We start from the raw sequence: 13,450 nt of genomic DNA, 5'->3' as shown, positions 1-13,450 counted from the left end.
TGTCCAGAACTATGACAGAATAAATTCTTGTTGTTCTAAGCCACCCATTTTGTGGTAATTTGTATCACAGGCCCAGGAAATTATGAACCTGAAGAAACAACTGCAAAATGTTAAAAAAAAAAAAAAAGAAAGAAAGAAAGAAAAAAGAAGAGAGAGTTTCAAAGAATTTTCCATTTCTCCTTTCCAATCTGGATCTTCCCAATCAAATTAACTTGTATACTCACTGAAAAGGACATTCACACTGTCATGACTATAGGGCTGCCACCCTCACTCCCTACCTGTTGGTCTAGATTTCTAGTTTTGCTCAAGGACTACTCTTTCCAAGGCTTAAAAAATGGCCTATTTTAGAAGCAGAAATATTTAGGTCATAAATTTAGAAATTTAGAAGTTTAGAAATAATATTTTCCCATTTATTCAAATGCTCGATCCTTGAAAAGAAAATTCACATGTTTATTCACTTTTACTAAGTTTTTTTCATTCATGTATACACCCACACATACAAATAATTGCTTTTGTAAGATTTTAAGAAAAGAGTTTCTTTTGTACACAAGGAAAATGAATCACCATAAAGTCAGGGCTTCATTTGAAAACCAAACAGCTGTGGTAGAATTAACATGTAAATTCAAAGTGTATAATGCAATTTTTATGCTTTGGAAAAGGTTTAAATTTAACCTTTGCAGGAAATTGTAGAAGAGAAAATTATCACAACCCCTTCCACTCATCCCAGTTGAAAATCAGACAAAGTAAAAGCATTTGTTGTGAAATTATTTCTATTCATAGCCAGAAATTTCTAAAATGCTAATGTCTCAAAAACATGCTAATGTTTTTAGTGGTAGTATTTCAAAGCTATGTTGTCACACACATATACTCTGAATATATAAATTTATGTAACAATCAAAAGAGCCCTATTAAATTAGAGAGCTAACAATCTGAAAAAAATTGAGTCAATTTTCTCATTACTATTTCAAACTATTTTGTGAACATTTTGATTAAATACATACCTGCCCACATTTCTATATATGTGCTTGTATTTCTTTGTCTATGTATATGTACACAAGTGTGTGCATAAAGGTAAATACACATACATTATTGATAAAAAGAGGGAAAGAGCTTTCCTGAAATTTAAAAGAGCCCATTATTACATTATACATTTAAAAGTATATATGTAATAAATTAAATACACACATACCATTTCTTTATGAGTGGAAAAATACATACTCCACCAATCCCTAATTATGTTTCCTTTCTATTAAACAAATTCAGATATATTTTGGTGTCAAGGCATTTAACATGCAAATGGTCACCAAATCTGCCTTTGAAAAAACTACCTCCGTAAATCAGATGCTCTACAAACCAATCTCTCAAATATCTGTTCTAACTTTGGACATCTGGTTGAATATAGAACCTATAAGTACCTGTTAAAATTCAGTTTTCCTTTAGAAATAATTTGTAAACGTAAGCATATTTTTCAAAGGATCCAAAATTAACTGGCCCACTACCATATATAAAAGTTACACACTAACACAGCTATTACTTAGACATTTTAAGGGAAAATTACCTGATATCCATTCAGGTCAGTATAAAATTTGTTTTGACTGTTTATGCTAGAAGAAATTCTCATTGCAATCTCACGGTTATGTTCTTTTCGGATGTCCACGATATTGGACACTTCCACAGACTGTCCGTCTATTCCTAAATTTAAAAGAATATATATGTTAATAGAAATTGATTGCTCCACTTTTCTTATACTGTACAGAACTTCCAGAGTGACATACATTTTCCCGTTTTCTATTCCTATCTTCACCATTTTTCATGCTAACTGTGCCACCGTTCACCTTTTTCTTTCTTTTCTTTCTTTCTTTTTTTTTTTTTACACTGTCAGACAGTAGAAAACATTTACTCCGGAGAACATGTAACTCAACAGAAGGATGCTTGGGATGAGATAAACGCAGATGAAATATAACATGCAAATGATTCTCCAATGAGTTCTGGAGGGAAAAGAGAACTTTAAATGAGAAAAGGTTAGCCCCACTCCAGGCCAGGCCGCCTGTCACGTGTACGGCCATTCTCCAACAGAGCCATGTGAGCCTACTTCTTCACGGCTCGCCTTCCGTGCTGGAAATCTGAAGCAGTGAGATCTACACTCTGTTGGTTCAAGAGACAGTCTATTACTGCCCATGATCTATAATCTAGGAAAAGAGACACGAGATCCAATGAGATGCTTTATGGCTAAAATGGATATTATCATATTAGTATTTGTGGAGTATAATCTGGACAGCTCCCCAGAAGTTAAATCAATTTTTTTTTAAGATTTTATTTATTTATTTGACAGAGAGAGACAGCGAGAGAGGGAACACAAGCAGGGGGAGTGGGAGAGGGAGAAGCAGGCTTCCCGCCGAGCAGGGAGTCCGATGCGGGGCTCGATCCCAGGACCCTGGGATCATGACCTGAGCGGAAGGCAGCCACTTAACCAACTGAGCCACCCAGGTGCCCCAAGTTAAATCAATTTTAGTTGAGTTTGGTATCTCTTAGGACCCCTTGTTATGGAGTGATTCATTTTGTCCTTTGCTATATAAAGCAGAGGACAGCTTGAAGAAGTCCCAGATGTATCAAACATTTATTTTTTTGGATAAGCCTAAACTTTTCACTAATTTCTATCTGTCATGCCACCCTAACTATATCTTCTGGTCCTGAGTGAAGCCTTGGGTCTATTTCCGAGACGGAGAGGGGAGTTATGGAGAAATCCAACACTCCTAATACAGACTGAGTATGTAGAAGAGATACTGGATCTTCTACAAAAGAGCAATCAGGAAAGCAAGCAATCAAAAGAAGAAAGACTGGCCCTATCCTATTTCATACGGCAGAAGGTTTTTAAGGTTCTAAGAGCCCTGGACACGTACCTGCAGTTGTCAGTCGTTACCCACCAGGCCTCACACACACTCTGTCACAGCGTGCTGATCACCAGGACACTCTTTAGACAAAGAAGGCTATGTAAAGAGAAATGGGGAGTGGGAGAAGGGAGTAAGGAGGACTTTTTCTGGAAGCCAAGAAGAATCCCCAGGGCTTAGAGAAGATGAAAGCAAACAGTTAAAGGAAGGAAGTTTGAATCGGTGGGACTGGTGGAAAATAATGAAAATGCAGCTAGCTGAGGCACTATAGGTTTATGTGAGAAGTACACCGGAAATTGTAAGACATCAATAGTAATATGCTGACAATACTAAATGGGCAGAAGCCTCCATCAACAGATTTTTCAGAATTCTCACAGAAGTTCTTTTCTGGGAGATGTTACGCCTCCAACTCGACAACCTCAGTCAGAGATGACTTCAGTTTCTTACTATGTTCATAAAGCTGTGATGAGCAGTATGACCTCATGTGTGGGGGAAGAAGGTCCTTTTCTTTTCCCTCCCACTTTATGGCCAGTCTGAACCACTAACCAGTAAAATATACATATAACTTTCCTTCTGACAATTACCAGATAACTGACCCAAATAGCTTCACTACTACTGGGAAGTTAAAAGAAAACAAAAATCACATCCACTGATGCCAGAACAACGGTGTTTTCTTTGACTAGGAAATGTATTACTTTCGATGCAAACTTTCCTTTCAGTAGGTTTATTTCAACCCCAATATCTTTCAAAGCCAATGAAATGTATATGGAATTCTAACAGACAAGCTTCCACAAATGAACCAAAGATGCCAAAAAACACAAAATACAGCATAGGGATGAAGTCCCCCATGAAGCATTCAGGCGAACACCTCATCTACTGGAGGCATTCGTGGCTGTTTGGCACCACGTCCGTTTTCTCCTCTCTAGACTGGATATTCTCCCAGGGGGTCAATAGAGTACATGAAATGAAATAAAGTCTTTACAAAGGAGAGTGTCATTAATTTCAAGTCACGTATCTCTGGAAAACATTTACAAAAAACATGCTTCAAGAAAAAATAAATAATTTCACATTACCTCTGGCAATAATAAATTATTTCTGTTGAGAAAATGATCTTTCTTGAGCTCAGTATTATGCTCAGATCCGGTTGTGGCAACAAATGCTTAAGTCTCCTTTAAAAGGAGCCTCGATGTCCATTCACAGTTCAGCAAGACATCTGTGCCAGGACAGGCTTTTAAAGTAAGATCAAACCTAATACACTTATTATGAACAAACCAAATAAATCTTGTAATGGTAATCAAAGCAAGGAGGTATCCCTGAGTCATCAAAGGTAATTTATTACTTTTTAAAGAGGAATCTATGTGAGGGGGATAAAGGACTGCTACCTTTTCCTACTCTAGGTCAAGAATTCCCTAAAGTGTGCCATTCCCAAAGAAGCTCATGGGATTGAGGGGAGAACTCCCTGGGAAGCATGGGTATGAACCGATCGGTCTCAGTGACCTGCAGAATCTTTGCAGCAAAAGGTTCTTTTACCAAATTGGTTCCACCTGGGCATGGATGGCCAGGAATTTCTAAGCCCCTCTGGTTTTTCTTCAGTCCTGGGAAAGAAAACAGCTCCTACCTAACAAGCGTAGTCCAAAGAGTTATATCATTGATAAAGACAGAGAATTAAGAACTCCCTTGCTGCTAACACCTCACCCTCTGTCCCCAGAAAGAGAGAATGGAGATTATTTATCTTTATTAACAGAGGCAATGCAAGGTAAAAACAGAGCAAGTCCACAGGTGGAAAGCCATCATAGAGAAGCGGAAAGAGTCTTGCAGAACTCTGAAGTTTTTTTTTTTTTTTTTCTCCTCCCTGGAGCCTGTTAGCTCCTTACAGATTGTCTTACACACCATCTCTGCATTCCAGTTTTTAACAATAATTTGGGGATGTAGTAGGTGCTGAATCACCATTAAAGAGAATGAGTTAAGATGTGAGAGGCTGTCCTTCATGATGCAGAAGTCAGCTGACATGGGAGGAAAGCAAACTAGGCCATGGACAGAGTTTAAATAGAAAGAAGGGAATAAGTACTTAGATTTTGAGCAAACACATGCATGTTAGAATGTAAGCTCCTCAAGCACTGGGACCATGTCTTATTTATCTTTATGCTCCCAGCACATAATAGGCAGATAGTGTTTGCTGAGTAACGGGCAGCAGCTACATGGAAGAATCAGCCAACAGTTACTGAGTCCTCGCTATGTACCATATGCCCCGGCATATGCTTTACATACAGTAACTCATTCAATCCTGACCCTAAGCCTAGGAGAACATACCTTGCCCCAGATCACAAGGCTGACAGAACCAGCACTAAGCCTCTCGGCCATCACGTCTCACTGGCAAATTGACCACTAGAGAATGTTAAAGTTACTTTGGGACCATGGATTGGAGAAGCTTTGCAATGACTCTAAGTAGAAAGGAGACCTCCAGGTTATTTTTTAAGAAAGGGAGAGGGTACTGATCTGGGATGATATGCTGCAAGTGCTACCTAAAGGAGACAAATACATTATCAGTAAAATAAAATAAAAATAATAAAAAATAATTATGGGACAGGCTTGCCAGAATACAAAACTTCTTCAAAACAATCCTAAATCTTTTCTTTAAAAATGTTACGGTCACTTTAGAAGCCAATAAAGTAATATACACTAATTAAAGACAATGTGATCTCACGTATTTACCTAAGATGAACACTAATCACAAGCACAAGCATGTTCACTGTGCACTGGTGCCAAGGGTAGAAACATGGGGAAACAGGCTAGATGCCCACCAACAGACAAATGAATAATAAAACCAGTACATCCACGTTTTGGACTGCTCTGTAGCAAATGAATGAGGTAGCTCTCTGCCCGGGAAAGAAAGATATCTGATGCAAGAGGTGAATGGAGCATTTGTACAGTGTGATGAGCTTTTTGCTAAAACCAAACACAATACTATACCTTTCTGCAGATATGCATGCAAGAGAGGTGTGTGTGAGAGAGAGAGAGGAGATAGAGAGAGAGAATGCAAGTGATCCGAGAGTGCACACAGGTATCTGATTACCTCTCTTGAGTAGTGGATAGGGACCACGCACAGATTCTAGAGGGATTTTACATTATATACATATACTATAATGTGTGACACTTTTGTCAAAAGAGTATACATATATATTATTTGTATACATAAAAATTATTATCTTTTTTATTCTATTTTTTTTAGATTTTATTTATTTGACAGAGAAAGACACAGCAAGAGAAGGAACACAAGCAGGCAGAGTGGGAGAGGGAGAAGCAGGCTTCCCGCTGAGCAGGGAGCACGATACGGGGCTCGATCCCAGGACCCCGGGACCATGACCTGAGCCGAAGGCAGACGCTTAACAACTGAGCCACCCAGGTGCCCCCGAACTTACCCAACTTAACCAGGAGTTGACGCTTAGGGTTATTAACTAATACACACTGCTTCACTCAACACATAAACGACAATTCTCGCAACAATGATAAATTTAGTAGGACAATATGGAGATGATGTTTCTAAAAAAGCAAATATTATCATTTTTTAAAACTGTACTCATATCTGAAAGTACCAAGAATAAAAATGGTAATAACTCCCATAACTAGATGACCTTTTTGTCCATGTTGACTTATTCAACTTGCCTATCCATTGTAAGATCTAATTTATCCTCTGAGGTACTTGCTGATTTCCAGGTCTGTAAATGTTCATATTGACTATTTCTCCACAAGTGAAAATTTTAACATCTGCTTTCATGAATATAAATTTGAGTAAATTTCATTCCAAGTCTTGAATTTAAGAAAATGATGATGCACCACTTCGTTTCATTTCTAAAGCACTTGATAAATAACTACTACGACTTATTGATCAACTTATCATGAGCAAGGCACTAGTCTACATATTTTAGGCTTTTCATTTCAGTAATTCTTAAAATGACACAAAAGTAAATGCATAATAGGAAAAGTAGAGCATTTTGATTCCATGGATTGCAATTTTTGGTTAAAGATGACACCAATTAACTACAATATACTTGAAGACCTAGTAACAGAAAAAAACACACAATAACACTGAAAGCTGTCTTTTTTTTTTTGTCCTATTAAGCATTGATTTTAAGAAACAATAGGTTTGGGACGCCTGGGTGGCTCAGTCGTTAAGCGTCTGCCTTCGGCTCAGGTCATGATCCCAGGGTCCTGGGATCGAGTCCCGCATCAGGCTCCCTGCTCCTTGGGAGCCTGCTTCTCCCTCTGCCTCTGCCTCTCTCTCTCTATCTCTCATGAATAAATGAATAGAATCTTAAAAAAAAAAAAAAAAAAAGAAACAATAGGTTTTTTGGAAGCTCTCTCTTGGAGGGAATACAACATCTACATCAGTAACATTTTTTTAAATCCAAAACAGACAAGATCTAACGAAAGCACTTCCATGGGGAGTGAATAAAACAGCTCACAACACTGTAGAGCTTTCCTGTTCCCTTCCCAATGATCCAAGCTGGGGCTGGTCCAGGACAAGCGAGGGAAGAATGCTAGAATACTCATAATGGTCTGTTCGCATACTCTCCACACTGACAGTCACTCTGAACTTGCCTACTTCCCGCTCTCCCAAACACGCTCCTTTCCAAGGTAGCTTAATGCAGGAAGCCCGGATTCTGTGTACTCTTACTTCTCAAGTTGATCTTGCTATGGAGGCAAGCAGTTCTTCCTTGTTTTTTTCTTTTTTTTTTTTTTAATCACACTTTTACCGTTCCTTCTCTTGAATTAACAAAAAAGAATCAGTAGCATACCACTCATTCATCCTAACTCCAGTGGACGCTGAACAGAGACAATTTGCAATACTGGTGTTTGGTTGAACTTTAAAGGCTGGGTAACAAATATTTTCCAAAACATGTGATTTTCTATTGTTTGCCTTCAACAAAACTGAAGGTGTATCTAATCAATTTGTCAGGCAGTAGATCATTAAAAATAATTGATTGAAACTCAAGTTTGACAATAGACAATTCTGTGATTTATGGACCATAACTCATAAGGAGTTCAAGGGACTGAATGACATTCTTATAATAGAACTCCTTCCATTCCCACCTATTTATGGTAACATCATTTTTTGGCCTTACCTTTATAAAAACAAAAATTAAGAAGAAAATCGATGCTGAAATCTATCTCATTCTAGCAATAAGTAACATTCACCAATGGATACATGAACATATGGGGATACAAAGGGTAGAAACGATTCATCCACTGAGCAAAATGTTTCCTATAAATTCATGAAATAAATGACCAAAATGGCAATATACAGGAGGCAGACGCTTAACGACTGAGCCACCCAGGTGCCCCTATACAGGGACTGTTTTGATCAACTGTATACTACTAATAATCTTTATAACTCAATCCAGAAAAAAATTAATACTTACTTTTAGGATGATAGAATTTTCAAACTTAATATACACATACATATGTATTTCACAAGAGTAATGAAAGGTTGATGAATAACAAGACTCTCAAGCATAAAAATATTACATTAAGATAAAATTCTGTGGAAGTAGAATGGAAATACGAGTTCAAGGAGAAAATAAGGATGTGAAATTTGACTGTTAAAGATCTTATTCAGGCCTTTTTAAAAATGCATGATTTGGAAATCAAATTGCTACTCACTGGATATGCTTATTTTAAAATGTCAATATTTATTATATTCCAGAAAAAAAATCTGCAATTCTTTAAATGTATAAAAACTAGATGCCAACTTAAATATATGTAATAGTTTTTCAAATTCTAATAGGATCAAAGGAGTCTGATTAAAAAAAAACCCCACTTCACGCTTTGTAATGTTCTTTCCCTCCTTTCTGCCTATATAAATGACATTTCTCTAAGACATAGCATCTCAACAGCTCACTTCCTTTATCAAATCTTCCCCAACACCCCCTACCCTCAATGGCTACTGTCTTTTGTAACACTTATGTCTAATTCATCTGGCCCACATCCTCTTTTTTTTTTTTTTTAAGTAGACTCCACACCCAGCACGGAGCCCAATGTGGGGCTTGAACTCACAACCCCTAAGATCAAGACCTGAGCTGAGATCAAGAGTCAGACGCCTAACCGACGGAGCCACCCAGGTGCCCAAAGCCTACACAACCTCTTAAGGAGACACAACACTTAATATGTGCCAGGCTTTATGTATATTAACTTAGTTAATCTTCCAACACTTCTGTGAGGTGGATTCTATTATTGTCACCTTTTTCAGTATGACAAAACCAAGGACAGAGAGGTAATAACTTGCGCAAGGTCAAGCAGCTAGCTAGTAAGCGGCAGAGCTGGGATAGGAGCTGGGGATGACATGCAGGTACGTGGACTCTGGAGTCTGAGCTCTTAACCACCATACTCCCCCTATATTTCCCATCCCCCTGCCCTTCATCTGAGTTTAGTACAACACTTATTTGTGGGGGAGGATGCTTCCCTGCTAAGAAGCTATGCTTTCAACACAGCAGCTGCTGTCAACGAGCCCCCAAGATAACCTCTGAGTTCTCAATTTGTGTAGCCAGAATGTGCTTATAGTCCCTTAAAATAACCTCCTCTTTCATGCCTGTAGGGAATAATCAGATTCAACACATAGCTACTTAATTCAATTTTTAAAAGTTCCAATTAACAGGAAAGAAAAATCCTTAGCAGTCAATTGCATATTATGGTATTCCAAAAATGTCTGAATTACCTAAGTCTGCCTAGCCATAACTTACTTAATGCTTTTTACTCTTAAACTAAATATGGAACGCAGTCCTGGGAAAAAAATGAGAGATTGATTGCAAACCATTTTAATATCCTCATGAATCTTTTCATGGAAATAAAAACAACTTCAGTGAAGCTCTGAGACCTTGTTTACAAGGAGGAGGACTCCAGGGATGGAAGGCCCAGATTCAACCATCCTTAGAAGATGAATTTAGGAGCAAGGAGTTAAGCACAACAGAGACTTTATGTAATACTAAGTTTTGTGAAGACTCTTTAATGGTTATACCTAATTGGCCATCTATCTAGTCTTTCTACAGTTTAAGAAACTGAGTCCGTAAGAAATCTAAGGACAAACTCAAGGTCACTGGTTGGCTTCAAGGCACAACTGAGGATTCAGACCTCTAATTCCCAGTGTGATTCTCTTATGTGTTTAACTAGATGGAGTTCATTTTGACTTTCTAAAAGTCAAGGGTCATGTTATGAATCCAATCATATTACATATTCAAAACAGAGAAAAACTAAGCGACCTCTTTTTGAATGCTAAATGTGTCCATGCAAGGAAATTACTCAGTCATTGCAGCCAAAGGAAAGTCTTTTCTTCCATACTTTTTGATGGCAGTTCATTACATTTTACCTCCAGGCTACTTGCTTTCTTTTAGCAAGATCCATTACATATAGTACTTTCATAGTATGTTGGTGGAAAATAGGCAAAAGTATTGCATTTAGATATTTCTCTTAAGGGTTGAAACATGGTTTACACACATACTCATTCATTCACAAACACCCACCTAGGAGAACGTAGTCCTGGGGCGGAGAGGCGGAGGGAAGCTTGAAGGTATATATTTTAACCGATCTGGAACCTGAACCTTGTGCTAGTGAAAATGTACAGGACACACTGGTAACCCATAGCAACCTCATTCTTCAAAGTAGCTGTTGATGTCAAAAAACTAGGGCACCAAAGTCTAATAATTACAACTCCAAAGACAAATGAAGCCACAGCTAGCAAATGCCACTTACTGATCATGATGTCACTGCAAGGTATGCACTTGTTGTGATGAAACAAATATAACGTAAGGGGATACAGGGGCTTCTGCCTGTATCACATTCTATCTTCCAAATCAAGATTAACAAAAAAAAGCTAAAGTAGCCTTAGTGACATGAAAAGCTTCAATTTAATGAAAGATGATTATAGTGCAAGAAAAATTAATCCTCATTTCTCCCATCTTTTCCTCCAGAAAAATGTTATTTTCTACAAACTAAATATAATCTTTGAAAAATTAAAAAAAAAAAGTTCCAAAAGGGCATTTCATTAAATTATGGGTGCTACAAAATGGATTTCTTATTTAACCTGATAGAAGGCGATACATTGTGTTGCATTAGAACTCTTTCAAATCCCTCTGATCTTGTAGAGCTTTTAAAGCTAGTGAGCACAAGATTTCCTCTAATTTAATATTTCTAGAAACGTTTTGAATGTAATGTTTGAACAATAATGAAAAGAAACACAAGAGTGTTTTTTAATAGCTTAAATGATGTTAAGAGAGGACTCTAAACTGCACCTCTGACCATTTTCAGAATCTGGAGAGAACACAAATAGACACTAAAACTTAAATATAAAACACCAAGAAAAAAACAAAAAACAAAAAAACAAAGTTGGTTGAACCTACGCCTCCCAACTCAGTTTGTTGCAAAATCAATGATGACCACACAGTTTTTATAATCTGGGAAGTGCTGTTTGATTTCTGTTCTTGCTTTTGTTCTCTCCCAAAGCTTAATTGGAGCCAAAGGTTACTTTGGGGGAGAAAACGGTCAAAGAGTAACTAAAATAGAGACTGAGGAATTTAAGGATACTTTATCAGGTTTGTATTACTTTAGTTTTTTTAAAAGAATATTTCAAGTAAACTGAATTTGAAACATTTAATATAGACTCTCAATAAAGACAGATATTCCATAATATCAACTCTTCTGTTTCTTTATCCTTGTTGCTGAGAGGTAATAAAATCTTTTGTATAATTAATGGTTTAGTAACCTAATACCATTATAGTACCTAATCATAAAATATTAATAGTTTCTCTCCCCCAAGCCCCATTTTTTTCTGGCTCATAAATTTGGTACTAACAACAAACAGGCTCTATTCATTAATACTCATCCGAATAACTGCATCTGGTCAGTTGATTTAAAGGGGGCACAATTAGCATACATCCAAAGACAATTTAGAAAGTTAAATTTGAAAGTAGGTATTTACGTTCTTTCAAGAAATATTAAACACAAGCCACTCGACAAAAGCATGGAAGTTGGCTGATGTTTTCTCTACACCTAAGACGAAAAGCTACATCCTGTCCATGGATTTTGATCAATCGCCCAGATACCTGGTTTACATGAGGCCGAAGTTTAAAACACCGAAGAGCTTTCAAGTATTTCACAGTATGGCTGCTTTGGTGCAGCATAACCAGACCCCATTCAGGCACTTTGAACTCGTCGACATCCAAACACCCTGAAGACCTCACATCTCTTCCTTAGGTTTCGACCAGTGATTTAATTAAAACCCCAATGAGCCAGGATCCAGACAACCTGAGCCTTCATGCACCGGTATGTGAAAGAAAACGACAGATGGAGGGAGGTCAGGAAGGCGACTGAGAAGAGGCTCTCTCTCCACAACGGGGCTTATTTTTTCCAAGAGGGAGATTTGTTGAGAGGGGCTCAGATACAAACATAGAAGGATGTATAGTTTGAATGAAAGCCTTTCAGGTGAACTGGTATCTCCATCTCCCACCGATCGCTTTCATGTTGGAAAAAAACAAAAAATATAAACACTCTGGGCTTGAGAGAGCAAAAATAAAGATTGCTATGTCACTTCGAATGGTTATACACGCTGGTTTCAGGTTCAATCCAAGCCAAGAACAGTAAAACCCATCTGGAGAAGCACTCTAAGTTAACTTCACGTTATACCTAACTTATTTATCTGTCGTTTCCCACCAACTTCTGAAGCTTTCTGCTTTCAAGCTACAGAAATCTCATCCAAATGCTTCACCCTGTTTATTCCACCCATTGTGACATCCAGAGGCAATTCGAGATCTGTATTCTTATTTTATTATTATTATTTTTGTTATGCTAATACTCTAAGCGTCCAGTTGAGAACAACTTCTCTTTCTTAACTGACCAATCCACTGGCATTGTCACCTTGGAGGGCTGGGAGGCAGTTAAATCTTGGTGGTTCCTGGTTCTGCAAAGGGGCTACTAGTCAGCCATTGGGCATTTTGGACTGCTTAGCTGGGGAGAAGGAAAGAGGAGAAAAGAAAAGCTTTTAGGGCCTGGTAAATGCATGTTTGTTGGGTTGAGTACACAGGCAAGTCAGAGCCTATTAATTTCCAAATCAACCACTGGGATATGACGGCAAACTAAGCTTATAGTCACAGCAGCAGAAGAGGGCCCTCTAATTTACGGAAACCATCCTCTGTGATGAGCTCCAGATCCCCTGGACAACCTGCGAAAACTCTGAGGCTGCAATGATGGTGACAGACTCATTTAAACAAAAAGAAAAGCAATTAAGCAAACGGACTTGACTGAAAGTAGGAATTCTCTGGCGAGCTGCTTCAGCATTAACTCTGTCACACAGCCTACCTCCTAATTAGACCTAAGGAAAAACAACAGTAAACCATGCTTGATGACACAGGCCTGGGCCAAAGTGGGGGCCATGCTGTACTCAAGGAAGAAACATTCCATTACAAGCAACAGTTTTTTAAGCAAATCTAAAAGCAGATAAGCACATCTCCTGTGTGATGGGGATGCTACTTTCTACCCATAAAATGAAACCTCTGGCCATAGCTGAAGGTATAATT

General features: G+C 38.0%; 1 protein-coding gene across 1 annotated transcript in view; it reads right to left on the bottom strand.

Annotated features, from left to right (window-relative positions):
- The window catches only part of LOC135362139 (alpha-mannosidase 2-like), a 61,040-nt gene that overhangs the window by 11,613 nt on the left and 35,977 nt on the right, over positions 1-13,450 (bottom strand). Inside the window, exon 6 of the mRNA XM_064575572.1 lies at positions 1,559-1,692. Within this exon, the coding sequence (XP_064431642.1) occupies positions 1,559-1,692 (134 nt within the window). The remainder of the gene's footprint in view (positions 1-1,558; positions 1,693-13,450) is intronic.

The sequence above is a fragment of the Mirounga angustirostris genome, unplaced genomic scaffold (assembly GCF_029215605.1).
Source record: "Mirounga angustirostris isolate CCGP_5_RB_7025 unplaced genomic scaffold, mMirAng1.0.hap1 SCAF_12, whole genome shotgun sequence".
Lineage (NCBI taxonomy): Eukaryota > Metazoa > Chordata > Mammalia > Carnivora > Phocidae > Mirounga > Mirounga angustirostris.
Note: the sequence above shows the minus strand (reverse complement) of the source record. Positions and strands in the feature narration are given on the sequence as shown.